General features: G+C 39.5%; 2 protein-coding genes across 2 annotated transcripts in view; both read left to right on the top strand.

The window, feature by feature from the left end:
* Positions 1–22,761, top strand: part of LOC122814195 (cytochrome P450 2J2) — a 441,925-nt gene that overhangs the window by 172,659 nt on the left and 246,505 nt on the right. The window lies entirely within an intron of this gene.
* RPL12 (ribosomal protein L12) overlaps positions 1–22,761 on the top strand; it is a 53,323-nt gene that overhangs the window by 12,884 nt on the left and 17,678 nt on the right. Inside the window, 2 exon segments of the mRNA XM_044084927.1 lie at positions 19,450–19,479; positions 20,245–20,248. Coding sequence (XP_043940862.1) covers positions 19,450–19,479; positions 20,245–20,248 — 34 coding nt within the window.

Raw genomic sequence — 22,761 nt, 5'->3', positions numbered from 1 at the left:
TGCGCATATTTCATGACAATACATGGTTAGAAAGCTTCTGCAATTTGTACAGATTTTATGCAGTGTGAAATAGAATAAATGTGTTAACCCTTTTCAAGCCTTAAATGCACTAAGCATATTACTAATACATACACTAATACATATTTTTCTGACATTTCCCCCCTTTTAATACTTTTATTCTATTTTCAAAATAAGCATAAACAGTTTTTCCTTCTCCTAACCTCTTCCCACTTAGGATTTGCAATTAAGAGAGTCATTCAATTTAAACTTATGAAAGCATTTTCAATCTTTTAGCAGTTCTTCAAACTCAGTACTTTGATATAAGGTTTCAGAAACTGACATGTCTATAAAGTCTTTAATCAGTCTTTTCATGCAGGGGATGCCACAGCAAACACATACTCCCAGTAGAATCATTCCTACACAAATGGCAATCAGGATGTTCATTAGGATAGTACACCACCCCCCAAACCATTTCTGGAAAAAGTCCATCAGTGGGTTTGGTCCTGGTTTGGTCATGGCCGACACTTGCTGAATTACCTCAAGGTGATTGTTTATCTCGTGTTTATGGTCAGGAATATACGAACAGCACTCCTCCTGGATTAAAGCGCAAGTACCGCCTCTCGCTGCTAGGGTGAAGTCGAGAGCCATGCGGTTTTGAAGCACTACAGTTCTCACGGCATTCAGTTCATCAGTCACTAATTCGAGAGCGGAAAAATTTGCATTACTCATTACTTCGAGAAGTTTAGACAGTTTTCTCAGCTCCCAGATCGATTTCACTGCTCCATATGCTGGTAATATGCTTGCCCATGATATAACACTATCACTCAAGTCCATGTGTGTCAGTCCATTCCTATAGAATGATGTTTTTTCCAACACGCATCGATTTGCCCCACTGGGTTTACAGGTTTCTTGACAACTTCTCAGACATTCCGAATTTTCCCTCGAGGCAAAACTGCAGTGTGTCATATGGCCGGGACCAGGTAGCCCAAGAAACAACTGCCAGACCAATCCTCAGGTAACCACTTATGTGCCTTTCTGCCACATACAAAATAACAGTCCTCTACTTTAGTAGTAACTTTGCTATGAATATACACTTGCCCTGCACGAAACATTTTTCTATCAATTATAGACAATTGTTTATAGAGAACAGAATTATGTTTTACTTCATCAATTGTTTTGTGCATCAATTCAAGAAATTAATCATAGTTTGTATTACAATAAGAACCTGCATTGTTAGCTTTAGTGTAACATTTATAAGGAACAGTCACATTGCAATTGCTCCAACCCACCTGAACAGTATCATTTTTATAAAAACACACAGTTCCCTTTTGTGGAATAGACAAGTGCAATGCTATTTTATCTTGTGATGTAATGGTTGAGGTGTCATAAATCAAGTTTTCCCAGGTCTCGTTGACCCCTAGGGGGACTGTAGTCATTAATAACCCCCCATATGCTGTCGGCAAAGCTGTGCAAATCCAGCAATTTGAAACATTAAAAGTCTCAGCATACACATATTTAATTGCCTGGTAAGTGTTGAAGTTTGGGTGCCAGTTTATGAGTAATGCTTCACGTTTATTCAGTTCAGTTTGTGTGGCTGGAAAAAGGAATGGCCACAACAAAAAGATTATTGTCACTAATACAGTTAACAGGATGATTATGCAATACTTCTGTGGAAATGGTTGTTCTGCATTCCTGTTTTTTCTGGATTCTATCATTTTTGCTCTTGACATGTGACAAGATTTTTGTCCAGTTCAAAGTTCTTAACTAGTTTGCAGTGCATCAGGTGGATCCATGAGGCATGCTCTGCAATCTTGACTGCAGTGGGTGTCGAGAGAAGCACTTGATATGGACCTTCCCACTTTGGTGACGTTCATTTCTTCTTTTTTTATTGTCTTCACCCAGATCCAGGTTCCTGGAGCCACTGCCACTTCTGATGGTCTGGTTTGTTCTTTATCTGAAACAGAATTTGACTGCAACAGATGTTTAGAATTCAACAAATTTCTCATATACTCTGCTAGTGTACAGTCTGCTTCCTGATCTGCGGGCATGAGAGGTTTCCACTGAGGTATATAATAAGCCCTTCCAAATAGTTTTTCAAAATGAGTCAATCCTTTTGCATTCAGAACAGTTCTCATGCTCAACAGTGCCAGGGGCAGACAGTACACCCAATTCTTTTCTGTTTCTGCTATTAATTTCCTTAGTTTATTCTTTAAAATCCCATTATGCCTCTCAACTAACCCTGCAGATTGCGGATGATATGCACAATGATTTTTTTAAAGAAATACCAAAATGTTTACTTAACTGCTGTATGGTTTGGTTTACAAAGTGGGTACTGTTGTCACTGTAGATCGTTTCCGGAATGCAGAATCTAGGGATGATTTCTTTAACAAGGATTTTTGCTACGGTAGCCGCATCTGGATTTTAAGTTGGAAAGGCTTCCACCCATCTGGAAAACATATCTATAATGACAAGACAATACTTCTTATTTTCACATTTGTTCAATTCTATGAAATCCATACAGATAGTATGAAATGGATACGGTGGTGTAGGGAAACTCCCTTGCTTGGGCTTTAATGCCCCTTGTGCATGATGTTTGTTACAAACGTGGCACATTAAACAACATTTTTTAGAGTAGTTTAAGAATCCATATGTCGTGAACACTCAGTTCACCAGCTGTACCATCCCCCCTGTTGAGACATGGCATTGCCCATGGCTCAACAAAGCTGCATATCTAAACAAATTAGATGGGAATATCGGTTTCCCTTCTTTAGAGATGTACAGCCCCTTTTTGAGAATTGCTCCTCATCTTACCCATCTTTGTTTTTCAGCCTGCGTAGTAAATGTCTGCATTGTCTTTAACATTTTTAAGTCTAAAATCTCAGAGGATTGTAATTCCTCATTTAAAAGAAATACTTCTGAAGCTGCCTGTTTTGCAGCTGTATCAGCTCTCGCATTACCTTCTGAAATCCTATCTTGTTGCTTGGTATGAGCTGTGCATTTACAAATAGCTACTTTCTGAGGTAACTGAATAGATTCTAAAACAGGAGTGTCCAACCCGCGGCCCGCGGGCCGCATGCGGCCCCCAGAGCTCTTCCATGCGGCCCGCGACCCTTAAATTGAAATTTAACTTTTTTTTCCGTGTGTTTTCACGTCCGCGTCCTTCAGCTATTCTGCGCATGCGCAAAATTACTTTTTTCACGTTTTTTTTCTTGCCAGCGTCTTTCAGCTGGTATGCGCATGCGCCAAAACACCATTCGGTCATTTTTTTACATTTGCGGTGAAGGAAGGAGTGAGATCGCAGCGAAGAAGTTGGATTTACACACTGACTACATTCTACATTTATTTTACAGCAGTAAAAGGTAAGCTATAGTGGTCAGACTTGTTCTGGTTGTGTATTCTGTTAGCAGGAAGTCTTTGATAGTGCTCCATATTCACTTAATTATGCATAAGGTGTCTGACTTTATGTTTATTTATTTAACATAAAAGTCCAACTTGGAACGAGCAACTTTTCAGTGGAGGCTCGGGGAGAAACGCTCCAGATGATCGTCTTTGAGCTGTGCCTTATGTTTTCATGGTTTCCCTGTAGTGTAAAACTTCCAGTATTTACCAAAACAGTGAGGAATGTAGTAACTAAGTATGGCAGACAAACGAGTTTCAGATTTCACGTATTTCGGACACTACAGAAAATACGTGCTAATGCAGAACCTGTTATTCTAACACCCAGTACAGAAGACATTGTTACAATGCCCTTGGTTTTGAACCCAGCCACTGCCATTTTTTTCACTTGTCCCTCACTCCAGAGAAAACACAGAGTTGAGAAGTATGTTATATTTAATTAATGTGCGTGCGTTTGTGCTTGAAAGACTCCTGTGTCAAATGGTCTTATTTTCTTAGTCTGCCTCTCTCTCTCTATAAAACGTGCCTAGTGCATTCAAGCTAAACACTCCTGTTATTAAACTTAGTTATACTCTCTGTTTTTAAAGAAATTGTTCTTATCGTATGCACTTTGTTTTTATTTATTTATTGAAATATAATTACTACGTCCCTTCACTTGTGGTCCATCCACTCCCCAAAACCGAGGATCAGCTAAATGACAGGTAATTAGAACGGAGGTTATTATTTTGTAGTTCAGGGTGTTTAAAACACGTTTATAAGTAGGGCAGAATTCAAAAGCAATCAGTTTATTAATAGTGAAGGAATATTACAGAGAAAGCTCTGAGTAAACCGTGATTCGCATCTGGCAAAGTTCTGTCATGTATTACTACTAGATATTGTGACATGGTTGGTTTTGATTTTGATAGTGCAAATGTGTTTAACAGGCAACATAAATGCTTGATGCCATGCTACTACTGATTGAGTAATCATGGCATCTTGTCTGGGTTTGGAGAATGCTGAAGCACATTTTATGATTATGAAAACAGCAGCATCGTTTTAGCATCGTTTTTGTTATTGTACTTTTCTGAAGCTGATTTACAAACCGTCTTGGATCCGGCAGTTTTCGGGATATTCTGTTGTTTCACACACATGTGACCTTCAGAAGTGTTTTAGAATTGCATTACATTGTACATTCAGATGAATAATTTCATTTTCATGCCATCTGTGTTGATATCAATTTGGGCAAGTGCATCCTAGGAAAGAAGCGAGTCAGTTACAGTAAATTTAAAAGTTACTAAATGAGCAAATGGTAATTTAGAGTTTTAGAGTAGACATTAATGTAAACAAGACTAAGTTTGAGTATTGGCATATTACTATGTAGTGTAGTTAGTATAACAGAAACAAGAAAGTAAAATAAGAGCTTGAAGTTTTAAACTTTAAATTAAAACTTCAAGCTCTTTTATTTTACTTTCTTGTTTCTGTTATAATTCTATGCGGAGGATACTGATAAGGTGGCTTCGGTTTTTTAGTCAAAGTTGCCATGAAATTGTACTTGCACGTGCATATAAGCATCACTGAAAGTGCGCGCAGAGGTCGCCATTACGTTGTTTTCTGAGGTTAATATGGTATGGTAAGAGTTTCATTGGTGGTGTAGTTATTGCAGGAAGCTTGTTTGTTATCAGTACTTAATCTGTGTAGTTTATTAATTTCTTGTGTTACCTCTTCGCAAATTTCGTAAATCTGTTGTAAGAAAGTTGTGGTTATACTTAGTACTTGGCGCTTAATATGTAATGCCCTGTTGGCGAAGCAGTTCATACTCTGGTGCTACAGAATGTTTTTTTCACCTATAACAAAATGATACTGTAATAATGCTAAAAAAAAAAAGACACCCATGACTTACTAAAAGTGGTGGCACCATGCAATTAGCTGGTATATGGGATCAAGACCGGCTTTTGTTGAAGTAGAGCCCTAGCCTAGGCGAAGGAGTCCATCTTGGCTAACTTACGTTAACATGCGCCGCAACACTTTTAACAGGTGTAGGCATTAAGTCTAATTTTATTAAACCTTTAGCCATCTTAAATGTTGCAGTTGTTTAATAATTTTAAACTAAGAAGTGGTTTCTGACTTGATGTTCACCTAAGCCGGCATGTACAAAGCGATCATTTCTTTCTTTTTTTTAATTCCTTTGCAACTTCAGTTTCTTGAAGTTGCAGATGAGATGCTGGACCTTTAAAAGGCTTTCTGTGCCTTTTAGCTGTTTGTATGTGTGCGAGTTCACACACACACACACACACACACACACACACACACATACACCAAGCTTCCATCTCCAAAGTGTGGGACGCTATCTGTCATAACGCGGGGAAAGAGTGGGACACTTAATAATAAAAATAGTGTTGCTGACTAACGTGATTAAGTATTAGTTACCATAGGTACACAAAAAATGTTACCACTGAATGCCTAACATATCCTTTCAATGAGGAGCGGCGAGATACATGGACTTAAGACTCACAGTGATGAATGAGTGGTGCAGCGATTAGCGTTGCTGCCTCATAGCAAGAGGTTCTCTGATTTGAATTCTTGTCTGTGGTGCCTTATGCGGAGTCTGCGTGCCCTCCCTATGGTCGCATGGGAAAATGGCCCCAGGCGTGAGTGCGTGCGTGTATGCGCCTTCGGTACAAGGCTGGACGCGGGGCTGGCAACTCGACACCGTAAAACACCACTTCCAATCATGAGCGGAAAGGTGATACGCTGTGGTGACCCCTAACCGGGAAAAGCCGAAAGAAGAAGCGATGAATGGCTTACCCTTACACACACTCTCTCCGATAAATGGCTGTGGGGTGAACACATAAACATAAAGTCTCATCATTCCTGATATTGCCAGTGCCATATTTCAGGGACAGATTGCAAAGCTAGAAACAGAAGAATACATGAGCGCTTTGGACAACATATGGCCATTAAGGACATGATGGAAGACATGGAAACCAGCAAAATCACAGGTATGATCTCATACAAATTGAAAGGTTTGTACCTGTTAATTTTTTTTTTACAAATAAACTAAGATGTTAGATTTAACTGTTTTTTAAATAATTAGAATGAGATATTGAATTTTAGGGCATTATTATGCATTTATTAATTTATTTATTGTTCAAATTCACCTACAATACAGCCATATTAGACCGCATAAACCTGAGTTTTTTTTTTTTTTTTTTTTTGGTCCTCACTTGCCGTTTGCCCCCAGACCATTTCTGTTGACTCAATGCGGCCCTTGCAACTGAAAAGGTTGGACACCCCTGTTCTAAAAGATCTAAAATAAACTGTGCATGATTGATTGGTTTGCCAGTAGATCTTATCATTCCTCGATTTTTCCACTGTTGCGCAAAAACATGTACAGTAGAAAAAGTGTACTGGCTGTCAGTAAAAATGTTCACACATTTACCCTTTGCTAAGGTACATGCCCGTGTCAAGGCAATCAATTCTGCTGCCTGTGCAGATAAATTGTATGGTAACGGTTTCGCTTCTATAATCTCAGTATCTGAAACTACTGCAAATCCTACTAGGTTCTGTCCTGCAGGACCCCTTTTACACGAGCCATCCACATAGTATGTCACCTCTGCATCATCCAAGGGGACATCCATGAGATCTTTTCTAGGCAGTGTCTTTTGCTCAGGCAGCTGTGTGGTGTGCCATCTGCAGGGGTTGGGAGCAAGGTAGAAGGGTTTAAAGTCATGCATCGTTCAATTGTCATATGAGGTTGGCTCAACAATATAGTCATACAAGAAAGATGCCTACCAGGGGAAAGATATGCTACCTTCTCTTGCAGTAAAATAATCGCGACTGCATGAGGCACTCTCAATGTGAGAGGGTGGAACAAAACGACTGAGGCCGAAGCCTGTATTGCCATTGCAGCTGCAACTACTGCTTGTACACAGTGGGGTAAAGACCATGCCACTGGGTCTAGTTGTGATGAATAATAAGCAATGGGGCATTGCTTGTCCCCACCATGCTGCTGTGTTAACACTGATGTCATATAACCTTGCTTACAATCTACAGTTTGGAAAAAACGTTTATGATAGTTTGGTAATCCTAAAACTAATGAGGACGCTATTAACTGTTTCAGTTTGCAGAAAGCAGATTCTGCTTCTGGTATCCATTGTAACAAATCCTGTGCTGCCATAGGCTTTTTATATATCAGGTTAGTCAGCGGTGCAGATTCCAAGGCATAGTTTGGAATCCAGCTCCAGCAAAAATTTGTCGTACCCAGGAAGGACATCATTTCCTTCTTGGTAGTGGGTTTCGGTGCTTGCAAAATCGCTACTTCTCTGTCCTCATCTAATGTCCTACCCTCTTTGGATATTACATATCCTAGGTATTTAACTTGTTTTTTCCAAAGCTGCAGTTTATTTTTGTTTACTTTATGTCCTTCAGTGGCTAAAAATTGTAAACGCGCTATGGTATCTTCTTTGCAATCTTGCTGGGTGGGGCCGCCAGCAGGATATCATCAACATAAAGTAAAATCTGACTGCCTCTTGGTGGGGTAAATCCCGCCAAGTTGCTTGCCATTTCTTATGAGAATATTGTCGGACTTTCACAATATCCCTGTGGTAGTTGCGTATATGTATACCTTTCCCCCTGAAATGTGAATGCAAACCAATACTGGCTGTCAGGGTGTATCGGTATTGAAAAGAATGCATTGCTGATATCTACCACAGAAAAATATTTCTGCTGAGGTTTTAAATCATTCAACAGGGTGTGTGGGTCTGGCACTGTAAGTGCCCTTGGTATTACTGTGTCATTTACAGCTTGCAAATCTTGGACCATACGCCATTCTCCATTCTCTTTCTTAACAGGAAATAAGGGTGTGTTACATGGTGAATCAGGAGATTCCACCAGCACCCTTTCCTTAAGTAAAGCTGCTATAATAGGTTTGATTCCTACCTCTGCATCTTTTCTTAAGGGATACTGTCTTTTCTGTGGTCTAAATACTGACCTTGGTGTGATAGTAACTGGTCCCGCTGTAGGAATAAGTCCTACATCTGACTTTCCTGTTGACCAAAGAGTTTCTGGTATATTCTGTAAGGCATTCCCTTCCTCCTTTAATAGGAGTGCTAATCAGCTGTCCTTGCTAGACTGCAAGTGCACGACTGGGTGGGTCTGAGTTATCCAATTCAGCTTCTGCATTTGTATTCCCTGTTCTGACAGTTCTAACTCTGTCTGCTTTTCCCATCTCGTAACTTTTTCTCCTAAGTCTACCCATTTTACATTCTTGTCCTTAGTCATGCTAACATGTGGCAATCGATTCGATTTATAGAGTGCAAAGAACTCCTGGGGCAATGAACAGCTGGCTACACTGTTCCCTTCTGTGTCCCAGTACAGATTACGTAATATCAATCTGTTTGCACAATTTCTAAACAATTCTTGCTCATATTCCTTATCAGGTCCTGGTGTGTTACAATAATACAGTGTACAGTGCAACAAATGTTGTTTATCAATGTCAAGGGAGGGGAACTTGCTGATGGCTACATTCATCAACTCTTCGGTCACTGCCCCTGGACCAGTCGTAACCAAATCCTGGCTGTACCAAAAGAACATTTCACCCTCCGATTGCACTGCAAAGGTATCAATTTGCCGCTGTGCTTCCATACCCTGCATGCTATACCAAAAAGCTGCATGAGGTCTCTGCCCAAGAGGGTTACTGGGCATTTTGCAGAAACAACAATTTTGCTTTTCTGAGTCAATCCTGAAACCGGATCAGTTATCACAATGTTACGGGAGAGGGGCTCCCGATACAGCTGTCCATTAGCTGCTTTTACTAGTATGTAATCAGGTGACTCTGAATTCTCTGGCAGTTTGGAGGGATGTATCAGGGTTCGTGATGCCCCTGAGTCACACAAGAATTTGACCTCCCTCCCTTCTACCAGGAGTGTAACTTCTGGTTTTGTGTCTGCTATATAGAGCTCTAAGCTCAATAAAGCTAAGTCCAATATTTCATTTTCTTCACTATCCGTAAGTTCCTGCACTTCCTCTATTTCTTCTGTCACATCCTCTACTCCTTCTATCACATTCTCATTTGTCCTTTCTCTGCTATCCCCTTCTAGTGATTCTTGACTATCATATAGTCAGTCCTCACCCTCCTTGTCTTCCGTGGTTGCCTTCTTGTTTTTCTTGCAATCCCTTGCCAAGTGTCCCTTTTTACTGCATTTAAAACATTCACCCCTTTTCTTTTGCCCTTCAAAGTCCTCTGATCACTGATCAGATTCTTTGTTTCTCTGGGCATTTCTCTTGCCCTTTTTCCCAGACTGTACTACATAGACTTCTGCTTCATCTTCTTCATAAAATACTTGGGCTTTCTTTTTCTTTTTGCTATTAAAATGCCTTTCGGCATGCCTAGCATATTCAAGTAATGATTGTAACCTGCTTGAACGATGATCTACCTTGTGCTTTGTAACAAAACTGCTTATGGGTGCAATGCTGCCTTTCAAAAATGCATTCTTTAACTGCTGCTCATATGGGGAATCTTGTGTCTGATCTTCAGGAACCTGCATTCCACAATGGTTATTAAAACATTCTAACAGTCTGGCATAATATCTGTCAATAGTTTCACCTTCTTGTTGGATGAATTGATTAATGCAAGTCCAGTCTGCCCTAGGCTTCCATTTCTCAGAGATGCGGTCTGTAATACCTTTTACTCTGTTGTCTAGTTCTCTGCTGCTATGTGGGAGGGGTCTATGTGCAGCGTCAATGGGATTCCAGTTGCCACTAATCATGTGCCAATCTGGTCCCACAATTTGTCTGACTACTTTTTCTACCTCTTCTCCGTTTAAATTATAACTTAGCCTTATTCCTTGTAAATCTTCTAAGAACTTTCTAAAATTAACTTTTGGATGGGGAATTCCATCAGTGGCTTTCCAGATGTCTTCCGAAGTCCAGGGTCTATACACTAGAATAGTTGGGTCCTGACCTTCTTGCCCTGCCCGAGGATTAGGTACTTCTATGAGTGGGCATATTTCTTCTTCACTCATAGATTGTGAATTCCTACCCATCTGATATAATTCAATGTCCCCTTTTGAGTTACCTGCCTGGGTTCGAGACCTGGTCTCAATGGGATCTCTAATAAACGGTTTTGCTTTTGTAGTGTCTCTGTTTACAGTGGCAGCAGGATATAGCGGGGGTGGACTAACTTGTTCACTTGCTTCATACTCTGGTAAGGGGGGCAGAGGAGCCGATGCTATTACTAAGTTATTGTCCTCCTTATCTAAAAACATTGCTTTTGATTTATTGTTCTTTTGTTCCCTATGGTTTACTTCCTCAATCCACCTGTGTGCCTGAGGAATTCCTAATTGGCACTGCTTTTTTACCCGACCTTTGGAATCAGTTTTAAGCTGTTTGACAAGTTTGATAAGCGAGGATTTTTCCAATTTACCATCAAATTTATACTTATTAACCCACTTTGAGTAGTATTTAATATTATCAGCACACTGTGACTGCATGTATTTTGCGTCTTCGGTTAACGGCGGATTTTGGGGTCTTTTTGTGCAATTATTACCCATTTTGTTCTACCCTTTTTAATCGTTATGTAACTCCTTATCTTTAACGTGGTACCATGGATTTTGTTATAGTCTCTTCAGAGTGACTGCCTACCTACTCTGTTTCCCTGATCTATGACAAGACAGTAATCTTTTCTGTCCCTGACTTGTAAAAATATAGTCTTGACAAAAACAATACAAATCTAGTCCCTGATCTAAAACAGAAAAAAGTAGATTCACCTTACCTGAGCCTTCATGATTGATCACCTGGTTTGTGAAAAACCCGTCCTTCAGTCACAGATCAGAAAGTAGCTGGCTGGCCTCTTTTGTACGACAATTCAGTCGGAGGGCTTTTCAAATAACAAGAACCAATGTGGTTTCTTCCCCATACAGTTTGAAGCCACCTGGCCTGTCTGATCCGAGGCGAAGTGAGGGCTTCCGGTCCGAAGGACCAATCTGTCAAAGGAAAAACTTCAAAGACCAATACATGTAAGGTTCTGATAAGGCACATTTAATAAATTGCTGCAAGGAGACAAAAACATGCAAATACAGAATTTTGCCTAACTACTAACAGGAAGTATGCTATTCTTATACTGTTCTACAATACATTGGCTTCTATGGTTGACGTAATCAAACACAACTTTCAGTATTGTTCTACAGCAGATGTTACTCAGATTTTCTGCTGACATGACTGGATTTATGAAAAACATTTTGAGAAAAACAACCTGGCCTTGGTGGGCTCTAGCCCGTTACAAGCTTCTATTGTGTAGTTCTAATACATGTGTTACATTTCAGGGTACTTTTCTAACTTAGGCACAAGCAAATGCTGATTGCAGTTCATATTTTCAAGCAGTCTTTGTTCTGATTATCTATAGCTTCTGCAGCTGTGTATTTTCTCACAGCACAAGCGGAACTCCTTGTCTAAGTCTCATAACATTAATACAAATGTTACATCTATTCATTATTTTCCTGACACAAACAGAAATTATCTGCTTCCCTGTAAATTTCCAAAGCATAAGCAAAGATTATAGCTGCGCATATTTCATGATAATACAAGGTTAGAAAGCTTCTGCAATTTGTACAGATTTTATGCAGTGTGAAATAGAATAAATGTGTTAACCCTTTTCAAGCCTTAAATGCACTAAGGTTATTATTAATACATACACTAATACATATTTTTCTGACAGATACTAAATCACTTATGCATCAAAGAGACAAGACCTGGAAACTTTACCATCACAATAAGCACTCTGACACCCTTTTTAAATATAAACAACTCCACAACCTAGTCATAAAACAAATTATAAAAGTTGAAAAATCATACTATATTAAACTCCAGTCAAGTCACTCCAAAATCCCAAACAATTCTGGAACTCCATCAACTCTCCTTTGAACCCAGGTACCAAAAACAATCCTTGCCCTGGCACCAGTAAATCTGACCCAGAAATACCCACTCTATTCAACTCTTTCTTTACCAACTCTGTAGCAGAACTCACCAAGACCTTCCCAAACTACAACCCCTCCCCTCAACTCATACCCTCTTCCCTAGCCTCTACCCATCCTTCCATCCCTAACACTCCTCCCATATTTCATCTCAAACCCATCTGTACGTCATACATAAAAAAACTTCTCTCTAACTTAAGCCATGCTCCAATGCCCCTGACACTATCGCCTCACTCTTTCTAAAGCTTGCAGCAGACGGAATTGCTATCCCCATTAACATTCTCATCAATAGATCCCCATATAGAAATCTTATGTCCCCAAACTGTGACGTGCAGCCTTTATCCTACCCCTCCACAAAGGAGGCAAAAATAATAACATCTCAAACTTCCGAACTATAGCCATTTTCTACCCAATTTCAAAAATTCTTGAAAGATGCCTCCACCTCCAGCTCATGCCTTTCTTTACCAATAACCAACTCATCACCTCAACACAACATGGTTTCTGTCCTGGCCATAGCACAATAACTTTTCTTCTCTCTTTCCTAGACATAGTAAACCATGCCTGTGATTCTGGAGAAATTGTATCCGCAGTCCTTCTAGACCTCTCCAAGGCTTTTGACACAGTCTCCCATGCCTATCTCCTGAACCACCTTTCTAAGCTTAATCTCTCTCAGAACACCCTAAACTGGTTCAAAAGCTACCTGTCTGACAGATCTCAGGCCGTAAAATGGAGAACTGGCACTTCAGCCTTCCTAACTACCCCGACCGGGGTAGCCCAGGGATCCATACTCGGTTCGATGCTCTTTAATATATTTATTAATGACTTCCATGCAGCCATTCCTAACACTAAAATTGTACAATATCCAGACGACTCAACTTTAGTCTGCTCCAACTTTAACTTCCCCAAGCTCCAAACAAAAACTCAAACTGCCTTCTCAACTACTGAGAACTGGATGCTTCAAAACCACCTCTCTCTGAATGCCAACAAATCCAAAATTCTACTATTCTCTCCCTCAAAATCCCTCCCTCTTGACAAAAACTCTTTCAAAGTATCAGCCCTGCCAACTCCACCATAGAAGTTGTTCCTTTTGCTAAACTTCTTGGGGTTACTATAGATGAACACCTAAAATTTGATACTCATATTCAGCAAAATATTAAGAAAACACATCAAAAAGTCGGTATGCTGAACAGAAACTCCCACTTTCTCTCTCTACTACTACCTACTTACTACCATCACTATTGTACGGTGCTCTCCTACTAACCAACCTGTCTTCCTCTATCTCTTCCAAACTGGAAATCTGTTACAACAAAATCTCAAAATTCACCACTAAATCCAAATACTCCTGCCACCACTGTACCTCTCTCCACCTGCTAAATTGGCTAGAACTTCCCAACTACCTTGACTACCTCCAACTCACTACAGCCCACAAGCTAATATTTAAACCAACTAAATGCCCAGCACTAACTAACATATTACCATCATACACCCCACACAGAACACTAAGATCTGCCCACCAAAATCTAATTACTGTACACAAACCGGACCGTCCCACTGGTCAGCTTCTCCTATCTTTTTCCTTAGCCAAAAAATGGAATTCTCTCCCTCCTTCTCTAAGAATGTCTGAAAACGCTGAACACTTTAAAACTCAGCTCCATTCCTACCTCTCCTGTAATTGGAAATGCAATTGCACTCTTCCTACCTAACCTGCTAGTAGCTCTACTATAAGTAACTCTACTCCATACTGATTTCCTAAACAACTGCCTCATTCTGAATATAATGTAATCTAACATCTATATCTTGAATGTATATATTGTAAATAGTTTACTATCTGTCTTTTACTCTCCCCTTTCTGAGAATGATTCTCATTACTGCCCTCATACAATTTTAGATGCTATTTAACAAAGAACAACAATTTGTACCTAACTTAAAATGTAATGTATGTTCTCCAATTTTTTCTATTATAAAACTGCCTCTCTCTGAATACTTCAATATCATGAATGTATGCATTGTAAATAATGTACCTTCCACCTTTTATTCACCCCTTTTCTGGGAAGAAGTTTTCTTTACTGCCATCTTACAAATCTTAGTTGCTTTATAACCATTTTTAGACGCTTTATAACCACTGTACAACTTGTCTCTAATCTAGTATGTAATGTATGTTCTTCAATTTTGCTATTATACTTTGTTTAGTTTTACTATGTAATATTATGCTTTGCTTATTTTTACTATGTAATATGGAGCTTTCCCCCCAGGCCTCCACTGAAAACAAACTGGAAATAAAAAAATAATAAGATGAAACAGAAGAATTCAAAGTTCATTTTCACACAGCCAACCACTTTCATTCCTCAATGGAAACTTCATTAGATAAAAATTCAAGAAATCAATTTTTCTTTTATACTAAGACACCCCCTTGACATCATTCCAAAACCACACCTCCAGTTTCATCCTTAAAAAAATATTAACAGATATTCCAACCTGCAACTTATAAACATACATAAAAAGAAATCTTAAATATGCATATACATATATAAATATATACAAATGTATACACACATATATATAAATCTTTCCATAAAACTATGTATATAATTCGGTGTATAGAATTCAATAAAAATCAGTGTATCTAAAACCTGGGAATAAAACTCAGGATCTTTTGCATATTAGGCAGATATAATTACCACTACACTATAGAACCTTCAATGTATGCAATTCCTTCTACCTTTGTATTGTTTTCAGCTTTAAAATTCTACTAATTGCCACCTGTTCATTTAGCCCTGGCCAACACATAGCATTTAAATGTAATTGCCATATAAGCTCATGTTTTTCTAACAATAAGGTCCTGGGTCCTTTCCTTTCATTTAAAACTAGAGATTCCAGAACATAAAACTTGAAACTATGTGAATTGTTGCTTATACAATGCTTAGCCAGGGCATTTGTCTCCTTTTTCAGTTTAATTTCTCTTATATGTTCATATATACGTGCTATAATTTTCCTATCTGTTTTTCCAACATAAAAACATGGACATTGGCAACACAGAGCACAGTATGATACCCTTTCTGTCATACAAGAATATTTCCCATCTAACTTCGGTTCATGCCCATTGACTATAACTACACCAGTTTCAAGTATATATATGGACACTGTGGTCAAAATCCACATTTTTTCATACACCCACTTGGTCTTTCTTTTACTTGTCTCTCTATCCTGTCTCTCAAACGTATTCCTTTTCTATATACAACCATGGGTCTGTCTCCCACAACATCCCTAATGTCCTTATCCATTTTCAAAACATGACAATTGTTCATACGTATATCACAAATCTGCTTACTATTTACACAAAATGTAGTGATAAATGAGGTAGGAAACACATTGCCATAGTTTAGGGAGTTCACTATCTCTACACCCCTCCCTTACATCTCAAATAACATACTACTAACACTTGATATATTCATCATCAGATATTATCATATTATTCGACATAGTCTCTCTAATGATGAGAGCGAAATGTCCTCTTCCCCTTTTATTCATGTAAATTTCATTATCTGCTTTACTGTCACCCATGAAAATCAGGGTTTCAACTATGAACATGTGCGGCAGCGCAGGTTCTGACTGACCATGTGTCTGTTGCGGGGGATAAAGATGAGTGATGTGATGTGCCATTGCAAGCTGACACTGGTACGATAGGTTCATAGGTGTATACTAGGCTAATGACCACTAGGGCTGTTATAAGCCTAGTCATGCAACCCAAATGTGACCAAAAAATTTGTTTTGTATTATAGGTTCATAGGTTCATAGTTTGGTACTAGGCTATCAGCCCTAGGGCCTATACAAGCCTAGCCATAACAATTCCCTGGCTATTTCTTCCCACACTATTTACTTTCCTGGACCCCTGTCTAGGACGTGATCCCCGGGGTGAATTTCCTTTTTCCCATCCAATCACTAAGGTTCCTTTTGAAGAGGACCAAAGAGGCACTCTGCTTGACATGTATGGGCAATCTATTCCAGAGTCTGGGGAGTCTCTGGGTCAGGAACCTATCCCTCCAGCATGTTTTGTTTATTGTGATGACAAGGTTTAGATCCATGGAGCGTGTGGCTCTGAGGGATTGGGATTTCTTTAAGTGTAGCATGTCCAACAGCTCTGGGTTTGACATGGCCTTGCATGTTAAGCAAAGATCGCCTCTGAGTAGATGATATGCGACAGAGTATAGCTGGAGTTTTTCAAGGCGGTCAGCGTAGGGCATTTGCTTTAGGCCTGTGATTCTTTTAGTGAGGTATTTCTGTGGCCTTTCCAGTTGTTGCAGATGTCTTGAGAGGTACATACCAAACGGGGCATTGTATTCTATAATGGATCTAATGAGGGATGAGTACAGTGGGACAATGACCTCCTTTTTTCTGGATGGAAAACCCTTAGTGATAACGTGTGCCACATAGAAGGATTTCCTGACTGTTGTGGTGATGTGGTTATCAAAGGTGAGACCACTGTCCACCTGTGTCACTAAGTCTCTTATCAAACTTTCGGTGTTTAGTGTACTGCCACCTATATGGTAATTCACGGATACATGTTTTTTCCCAAAGGGGATAACTATACATTTCTTGGCATTGAGCTTGAGCCCATGGCTCTGGCACCAAGCATCTGTTTCTGTAAGGCCCTTTTGTAGAGTATCCACATCATTTGGGGATTCAATAATGGCTCCCAGTTTGCAGTCATCTGCAAACTTTGTTATCCAGAGTCCCGTATTGTTGGCCTGTACCAGAGAAGTAGATGCCAAACAAGAGCGGTCCCAGGACTGAACCCTGAGGTACTCCATTTGTCACTTGTCTGGAGCTGGATTTGGAGTCAGCTACTTTTAGGAGAGATTTACTGACTGCCTCTGTTCATAAAAGACATAGATGCCAGACCAGGGGAGAATTTCCGATTACCCATCCATTGGCCCAAGTTGCAGTTAAATAGGGATAGGAAGGACCTCTGATTCACATGGATGGGAAACATGTTCCAGAGAACAGTGCCAGAAGTAAAATTTATCTCTTTTAATCTAGTAGTTCTGATGCTATTTGTTTTGCAGATGTACAAAAGGTTCATCAAAACAGTATCCAGGATGTCTTGTATGCCAGATAAAGATCACCTCAGAAGTCTGCATGATACAGAATAAAGAGACAGGGCTTTGAGGTGCTCAGCATAGCACATTGTGTTTACTCCCTGTATTCTTTTTGTAAGGAACCTTTGTGGACATTTGAGTTGCTGCATGTGTCTTATCAGGTACATACTGAAGGGAGCATCAAACTCTATGGTGAGCCAATGAGGGCCGAGTACTGTGGTCTGATGACCTCTCAGGACCTAGATACCTTGCCCTTGCTTACAAGTTGAGCAAAACAGAAGGATTTTTTTACTACCTTGGATACATGTTGGTTGAAGTCTAGGTCATTATCTACATGAGTTCCCAGATCCATGAATAGTGAATCAACTTTTAATAGTGTTTTATTGATGACATGTTTACCTGGGATGGCTGACTTCCCTAAAGGTACTATAATACATTTCTTACTATTAGGTTTTAAGCCTTGGCTTTGGCACCAAGCATTTGTCTGTGTCACACCTTCTGGAAGAGTGTTCTCATCTTCATTCAGTGACTGCTTCCAGTTTGCAATCATCTGCAAACTTGTTTAGCCAGAGGCCTTTGACATTGATTTTGACATCTAAGAAGTAGATGCAAAGGAAGAGTTGGCCTAGCACCGAACCCTGGGGGACTCCAATGCTGACTGGCCTCATTGTGGAGGTGGCCTCACTGATTCTAACCTTATGGCACCTATCAGTGAGCTAGCTATCCAGTGTGTTTTTAAGGGTTTATACCTAGTTCCACAACTTTGTTAGCAATGCGCTAGATGGCTATTGTATCAAATGCTTTAGCCAGATCTAGGTAGGCAGTATGCAATGTTTTCCCCTCATGTATTGCCTTAGCAACCTTTTCAAAGAAATCCACCATATTCAATAAGCATGACCTTCCTTTGACAAAATCAAACTGGGATGGATCCAGTGTCTGGAAGCCTCCTATGTCTTTTTTGGTAATATACATGATAATTCTTTGCAAATAAGACTTGTCAGACTAATGAGTCTGCAGTTTCCAGGATCTGTTGAAGGTCCTCCCTTACAAAGAGGGATGACCATTGCAGTTTTCCATTCACATGGCACAAAGCCTGTTGTAAGACTAGTTAAATAATGATTCCAGAAGGTCCTGATAAGTTATATTTTAAGGAGGCATCCTAGGATGTTATCAGGACCCACTGAGGCCATGTTCTTGGCTTTAGGGACTGTAGTGAGTACATTCACCTTTATTATAGCTGGAGGGGTTATGCTAGAGGGTATTTCCTGGGGATAGTTGGGGATGGATGGATTAAAGTTGCAACTAAATTTGTTGGCTAAAAGGTTCACTTTCAACAGATTTAGTGAATGTGACACCATTAAATACCAGTTCAGCACATTGCTGTGTGCTGCCCTTGAGAATTCTGACATAACTGAAGAAGGCTTTATGGTTTTCTTTCACCTGGGAAGTTATCTTAACCTCAGAGTTGGCTTTGCTTGACCTAATTAGCCCTCTTCATTTCCTATTTAGTTTAATGAGAAACTTTTTTATGGGAATTACTCTTTCAGATTTTGCCGGAATTGTTTTCCTTTTGTTCTATATCCTGTTTAATTTGAGATACTACCAGGGTGGTTTGTTTCTGGGGCTAGTCCTGGGCTTAATTCTGGTAAGTACTTCAGCTTCTATGTAGTCATTGAATTGGCTGAACAGCTTCTGAGAGGAATTCAGCATCAGGTGCTGTGTTCTGGGAGTTTAGAGGGGTACTGAATTTTGACAAGCCATCACTTAATAAAAGGTAACTTGTCTTGGAATAGCTCCTAACTGTTAATGGTTTTAATGGGATTATGGAGCTGATTTTATTTTGAAGGAGACATCTTTATGGTTGGACCTTACAAGGGAGGATGAGACAATAGAAGGGGTGCAGCATTATTCCATATTTGTGAGCATGAGGTCTAGTATTCACTATTTGGTCGAGGTTTGTATTTTCGAAGTGCAGGAATCTCTGTGCCTGTATAGTTGAGGCTGTGTAGGATTCGCAGTCAATAGTGGACGTAATTAAAGTCTCCCATGAACAGGGTATTAGGAAGTATGGTGAGCATCTCCAGTAGGTCCAAGTATGTATTGTGAGCTTCTTGGGACATGGACAGTGACCTATAGCTGACTAGAATAGGGTACAGGATTTTGTCTATGCTGATTTGCATATGGAGAATTCCAGTAAGTCATCGTGTCTGACCACCCTATAGGTATGCTTGTTATGAATGTATACTGAGACAACTCCACCTTTAGCCTTTCTCTGTGCAGCTACTGGTCTAAAAATGTGGAAGGCAAAGAAACCTTGCACTGCCTGGCTACTCTGTGCTGCTTTATGCCTTGTTCCAGTAACTGCACAGATGTCTATATTCTTGAGTGTGAGGAGTAATTGAAAGTAGTGTAATTTTTTTTATTTAGGCTCCTGACATTAAGCAGTAACACCATTGGTTTACTTATGATTTTGCTATATCTTTAGGTTTGTCAATTTGGTATTGCCTAAAAAAGGCACTGTGGAAATGGATAAAGTTTTAGCCAGTATTCAAAAGCTTAGAGGGGAAGATGAAAACCATTCTTGGCAAAGCAACATGGTCTGTTAATCATATCTGCCTCAGCTGACAAATACTGTATCCCCTTAGAATAACACCAGAAAGACAGCCAGTTGTTGAAATCAATCATTTTTGCTCATATTGTGGAATTATCCTTGGTGATGCTAATAAGCTGCTCAATGCTAGGCCCATATCAGCTTGAGACACATAGTCTGAAAGCTCCATAATGTCTCTCTTCATAATTTCTAGGTTGGTACATAGGAGGTCATTTATACCTACACGGACTATGATGGAATCATACTGGTACCTGTCACATAATGACTTAAGTGCATGTGTGACTTGGTGGAATCTGGCTCCAGATTAATAATTAACAATTAAGTTAACAGTTATCTTCTACTTCTTGTTCAGCCTTGTTAGAGAGGCATCAATATATCTTACAATGGATCCCCCTATGAAAAGTGTCCGGGGAAGTGTGTCTGCTTGTCATAAGGGCTTAGTGTTTGGGGCTCCACCGAGAGTAACAGTGTGTGTGATGTTAGATCTTGTGTTTTTCTGACGGCCTTTGAGTTTGCTGAGGCATCACTTTGATAATGGGTGGTTTAGGCAATCTTTGTTTTTTTAGGAATATTGTTTTTAAGTGCCTTAGTATATGTTATTCTATGTGTATCCTGTGTGCTATGTGAGGTGGGTGTTGTCTGGATTTTTTGACAACCTGATGAGCACTTGTATGGGAAAGTTTAACCTTCATGTCATTGTCTAAGTACACCTCTCGCATATTGTATTGACTTCTTTAAGGATTTTTAGAAAACATGAGATAATTGCTATATTGTCTCAAGTTGCCCATATCCCCCAAGCTGGTACACAGTAGTTAGGAAATTGCATATCCATACTGTATAGTCCTTTGATTGGTGAGCTACAAGGGGGTGGTGTGCTTGTGTTAGAAGGCTATTAAGCCTTGGTGCATTGGTATGATCACCAAAGAACAGTGTACTCAAACTTAACTGATGTCTCATGTTTGTGGAAATGGTGGGTACAGAAGTACTGATGCCCCTTGCACAATGCACCTATTGTGGATAGCAGTAAGGGGGTAGAAAAAATTAAAAAAAAAAATGCAAGTCACCCTAATGGCTGTCTACATAATGGCCCCCTCTCAGCTGTCCTTCACTCCTAGTGAAGCGGGATTGAAATTGGCTTAAGAGGGCTGATGATTGGCAGGTAGCAGGGGCAAAGAGGAGTAAAAATAAAATCTATAGTGCAAGCCAAAGTTGTTTACTGAGAGAGCATTACAGTGTACAATGTGCAGTTATGGAGGCGCACTAGCAGGAGGCAACTGTTACAGACAGAGAGATACACATATAACTACATAACTAGATTTATCTCCATTCCATCCATTTTCTAAACCACTTGTCCTAGAAAGGTTCATGTGCTGGAAAGCTAAGCAGGAAAGACCAGACTTCAATATCCTTGTCATCAGTCCCCAGCTCTTCTCATGGGAATTTCTCACTGATGAGCAACAACCTCAAGTGACTACTCTCACCCACAAGGAGCAGAAACTGGACTGCCGGAGCCTCCTAGGTTGCTAACCTCCTCAGTCTCTCATTGAGAGTGAGCCCAGAAACTCTGTAAAGGAGCCTCATTCTTCCAACTGTATCTTTGCGCTCATCAGTTTGGTCATGACTCAAAGTTCATGAAGACAGATGACGTAACCAATACGAGCTGTAAACAACAAGAAAAAAACAATTGGCAGCCAGTACAACTCGCTTACTGCCTCCACTCTCAGCCAACAGCTAGGATCAAACAAAATTCGAATACTCAAAAGTAAAAACGAAACTTCATTTAATCACAGTGGTTTAGCGCTTTCACTTGCAAGAGGCAAGCTTCATCAGAACAACAATGAAAAAGAATCAACTGTTTAAATACAAGAAAAGGCGCCAAAATAGGCTAATTACAATTGATTACATCATTAAAAATTATTATTCATTTAAAAAACATTCTTACATATAAAAATTGCAAATCCCTTAAGAATGTTATTGTCAGTTTAAATATAAAAATGCAATGATAGTATATTAACATAAACCTTAATAAATCATAACCTAATACTACAAGATTATAAAAATACATCCTAACAAATAATATCAGTCCATGATAAGTAGGGGTTTAATTGAGATGTATTCATTTAGTCCTGGTGCTGTGGTGGCGTCAGTATATACCTGCCACCACAATTCCCGATATAAGAGGTGATTCTTGATATTACCACCTCTAGGGTTGTTTTTAATCAGTTCCAGGATCCCAAACTTAAAATTGTGGTCACTGCCACAATTTAAAATATGTCTGAATAAGGCATTTTTAGTGTCTTTCTTCCTTATAGAATACAAATGGGTATATATTCTCTGTCTCAACTGTCTCTCTGTTTTTCCTATATAGAAATACTGACAGGACATACAAAGTGCAATATATACCAACATTGTCGACCTACAATTTCCTTTTGTTAAGTGTAACCTAGTGTGATTTATATTATTCAGACATATTGAGTCCTGTTCACAAATATATTGGCACTGATGACATGTGCCACATTTTGAAGTACTGATTCCATTCTGGTTAACCAGTAACGGATTTCTATCCAAAATATATTTTAAATTTTTACCCATTCTGAATACAAAATGAGGTTGAGTCCCTACTTTGTCCATTATATCATTTACTGAAGTTAAGATGTGCCAATTATTGAGCACTATATTTCTAATAGACTGACTACATGGACCATATTCA

This window comes from Protopterus annectens, chromosome 10.part0, assembly GCF_019279795.1.
Source record: "Protopterus annectens isolate FY-2018-M chromosome 10.part0, PAN1.0, whole genome shotgun sequence".
NCBI lineage: Eukaryota > Metazoa > Chordata > Ceratodontiformes > Protopteridae > Protopterus > Protopterus annectens.
Note: the sequence above shows the minus strand (reverse complement) of the source record. Positions and strands in the feature narration are given on the sequence as shown.